This window comes from Ptychodera flava, chromosome 1 (assembly GCF_041260155.1).
Source record: "Ptychodera flava strain L36383 chromosome 1, AS_Pfla_20210202, whole genome shotgun sequence".
NCBI lineage: Eukaryota > Metazoa > Hemichordata > Enteropneusta > Ptychoderidae > Ptychodera > Ptychodera flava.
In genome coordinates, this window is record NC_091928.1 from 20,434,813 (window position 1) to 20,438,928 (window position 4,116).

The 4,116-nt window shown below is 36.9% G+C and overlaps 1 protein-coding gene across 1 annotated transcript; it reads left to right on the forward strand.

Annotated features, from left to right (window-relative positions):
- The first annotated feature begins 477 nt into the window (after window positions 1-477).
- Window positions 478-3,217, forward strand: LOC139132420 (zinc finger protein 383-like). Its single transcript, XM_070698776.1, has one exon. It carries the CDS (start codon window positions 618-620, stop codon window positions 1,425-1,427), a length of 810 nt encoding a protein of 269 aa, XP_070554877.1. The 5' UTR covers window positions 478-617; the 3' UTR covers window positions 1,428-3,217.
- The last annotated feature ends 899 nt before the right edge of the window (window positions 3,218-4,116 follow it).

Below are 4,116 nucleotides of genomic sequence, written 5' to 3' on the forward strand. Positions count from 1 at the left end.
AAATCCCATCGTTTGCGAACTATGCGGTAAGAGTTTCACATGGTATGCAAGCTTAAAACGTCACCAGAGGATTCACGGAAACGAAAAGCCATTTGCTTGCCAAGTCTGTTGGTATTAGATTCAAAGAAAATCGTTGTCTAAAAAGCCACCAAAGGGTTCATTTAAATGAAAGACCGTTTGTTTGCAAGGTCTGCGGTCGGGGTTTCGCACGGAAAGACACTTTACAGCGTCACCATAGAGTTCACACAAATGAAAAGCCATTTGTTTGCAACGTTTGTGGTTGGTGTTTTAAAAACTACAGTAACTTAAAATATCACCTCAGGATCCACTCAAATGAAAAACTGTTTGTTTGCAATGTCTGTGGTAAGGGTTTCGCACGGAAAGACACTTTACAGCGTCACCATAGAGTTCACACAAACGAAAAGCCATTTGTTTGCAACGTTTGTGGTTGGAGTTTTACAAACAACAGTTACTTAACATATCACCTTAGGACCCATTCAAATGAAAACCCATATGTTTGCAATGTCTGTGGTAAGAGTTTCGCGTGGTATGCATTCTTAAAACGTCACGAGAGGACTCACAAAAATGAAAACCCATTTGCTTGCCAAGTCTGTGGTATGAGATTCAGAGAAAATGGTTCTCTAAAGCGCCATCAGAGGGTTCATTCGAATGAAAAACCGTTTGTTTGCAAAGAATGCGGTAAGACTTTCAGGTGGTATGCAAACTTAAAACGTCACGAGAGGACTCACAAAAACGAAAAAACATTTGCTTGCCAAGTCTGTGGTATGAGATTCAGAGAAAATGATTCTCTAAAAAGCCACCAGAGGGTTCATTCGAATGAAAAACCGTTTGTTTGCAAAGTCTGTGGTAAGGGTTTCAAGTGGAAGTCCGGTTTGAAAGATCACCAGACCATTCACACAAACGAAAGGCCATTTGTTTGTAAAGTCTGTGGTAAGGGTTTCATACAGAGTGGAGGTCTGACTATTCACATGAGGACTCATTCAAATGAAAAACCTTTTGTCTGCAAGGTATGTGGTAAGGGTTTCACACGGAATGACACTTTAAAGGGTCACCATAGAATTCACACAAACGAAAAGCCATTTGTTTGTAAAGTCTGTGGTAATTGTTTCAAGTGGAAGTCCGGTTTGAAAGATCACCAGACCATTCACACAAACGAAAGGCCATTTGTTTGTAAAGTCTGTGGTAAGGGTTTCATACAGAGTGGGGGTCTGACTATTCACATGAGGACTCATTCAAATGAAAAACCGTTTGTCTGCACGGTATGTGGTAAGGGTTTCACACGGAATGACACTTTAAAGGGTCACCATAGAATTCACACAAACGAAAGGCCGTTTATTTGTAAGGTATGTGGTAAGGGTTTCACACGCAATGCACGTTTAAAACATCACCAGATGATTCATAATTAAAATGAGAAACCTTTTCTTTCATGATGAGTAGAAATAGTTGAAAATGAAAGAAATACAAAGGTTGAAATACCACTACAGCATTCATACATAGGGTACAAATAAAAAACAACTTTGTTTTGAAAGTCTGTCTGTAATAAAATATTGTCCAGTATTATATATTTTTTTAAATTTGTAATATCTATGCAGACAGATGCTCTGATATAGGTTTGTCCAATTAAGTATAACATTTGAAGATGAAAAATTCTTAGAATTTCCTCCAACATCTCACATTTTCTAAACTTCAATATCCCTTTTCCTGCCAAGTCCATATTTCACCACCAGGTCAAAATGGTTAAAATTAATGAAACACAACGTATTCCATATGATGTTTTTTAACATTATACTGTACATTTGAAGGCTGTTGAAAACATAATACTGTAAAGTTGATTTTTTTTGGACAAAAGATGCTATAACATACCAAGCCAAGTGGGTGAAAATACGTCATGTTTTGGCTCAATACCGCTTTTTACTGACTTGGCTGATGGGGAAGTGATACAGTTATTACTGTCTGGCAGGAAAAGGGATATTGCACAGAGCGCTATCGTGATCAGTCACTGTGGACATCCGTTACGTACATTTATATAGCGCATGTACGTATGTATTATGTGCATGTATTTATGTAAGTGTGTGTGTGGGTGTGTGTGTGTGTGTTTATTACATACATACAAGCATGTTTGCTGTGTTGAATTTAGGACTATCAAACCGTGGCAAAAGAGAAGATACTCCTCCTATTTTTGTTTGGGCCATGATGACGAAACACCCTACTTGATTAACTCTTTCAATTTATTCCTATCTTAATGATTTTGTGCAACGTCGTAGGTCAACAAAAACATACTTTTTGGGCGTCGAAGGCCCCAATGTCACAAATGAACGATATAACTTGAATATTGCCGGGCAACATTTAATTTGTAGCACACCTCACCAAAGTTTTCCATTGAAAATTATGAAAGTTGCTCACTTGTCACTCGTCTGAGTCGTAGACGAAACAATTTAAATTTCTTAGAATTTCCCAGAATGTCACATTCTGTACACTTTATGTGCGCATGCGTCAAAGCGCTTTTGCTGTTAACATTTGTCCGAATTGTTACCAGTCTTAAAATGTTCCCATTAGGCCTACTGTTAACCTCTAAAATGTTCTTTGCTTGCATCAACGCTAAAATTATGTATACCAAGTGAACATGAATTGACAAATCATGCTAGAGATTATATGGTGTGTTGCACTTTCACTTGCCTTTTTTTAGATTTGCACATATCACTAATTTATTTTGAGTCAAGAAGTCAATTTGTCATTATTTCATGATTTTAATTCTTCTTTACGCTGTTATGTGCCTTTTTTATCAATTGCTTGTTTTTGATGTGTTGAATATATGTAAATGGATGGTTGAAACTTATGTATGCAGTCTTGAGATTGCTATGTCAACGTCCTTTTCTTTGTTTGTTTTGGTCGTAAAGTTGTGAGAAATAAAATCTGTTTCAAAATACTCTGTACAATTGCTGTTCTCTTCCATTGGTGGAGTTCATGACGAGACAATAGAGATATTGAAAAGTATCAGAACATATCTGATTCAAGCTTCCTTTGAAAACAAAAACCAGGGACTAAATAATAAATCCCGTTATGAAACATTCCTTTTTGTGACACACCAACATAATTACTTTGAACCTAACACGTAAAAGGGGACCCAGATGAATGTACCTCCGGGTTTTTATCGAGGGTCTAAACGTGGTGCAGCCTACTTCAACTCCAAAGAGAATGTTGCAATGATGAGAATTTGAATGAATTGACTTTCCCAAGTTTTGCAATTTTGAACGATGGGATATCAGTATGCACTTCACCAAGACACCATTACAAATGAACTCACCAACTTAGCCTAAATACATACGTACATACATACATACATACATACATACATACATACATACATACATACATACATAAACTCGTACGTACACACATCTCTCTCTCTATCTATCTATCTATCTATCTATCTATGTTATCTATCTATCTATTCAAGGGACAAAGTCAGCCATTTTTCATGAATTTTGTTTGATATGAGATACTACATACTTTATATTGTTTGACATGTTGAAAGAAACTGAATGAAAGGGTGACCATGCATATATTCGACCTCGGTTTTAGAAACGATACATGAAACCATCACGAAAATGAATTTATTTTCGCAATGATTTCATTGATCGTGTCTAGATCTAAAACCGGGGTCGAATATATTGGGCCTACGTGGTCAGCCCTTCATTCAGTATCTTTCAACCATTCATGAAAAATGGCCGATTTTGTCCCTTTAAATGCAAAAGTTCATTAAATATGAAAATTACAAAGTTTTCTATTGTTTAAAAATCACAAAATCTTTGAAACAAAATTGCAGTGCACGTGAGTTTGTCAGTCCGCACAATTTTTGTTTTTTGTAGGCAAGCCTTAGATCTTTGCTTTGCAGCCAATAAATTCACAAAACTGCCCAGCGTGCGAAATTAACGTCGGTCCGACAGTCCGAGACCGACAGATTTCTCGTCGGGCCGAAAGTTTTTAGCAACATGTCGGTCCTTATGACCGACTGAAATTTGGAATAAATGATGAAAATTTCTCCGTCAAGACCTGTAACAGATGCAGATGATGACTGACTCTGAATCATGTGAT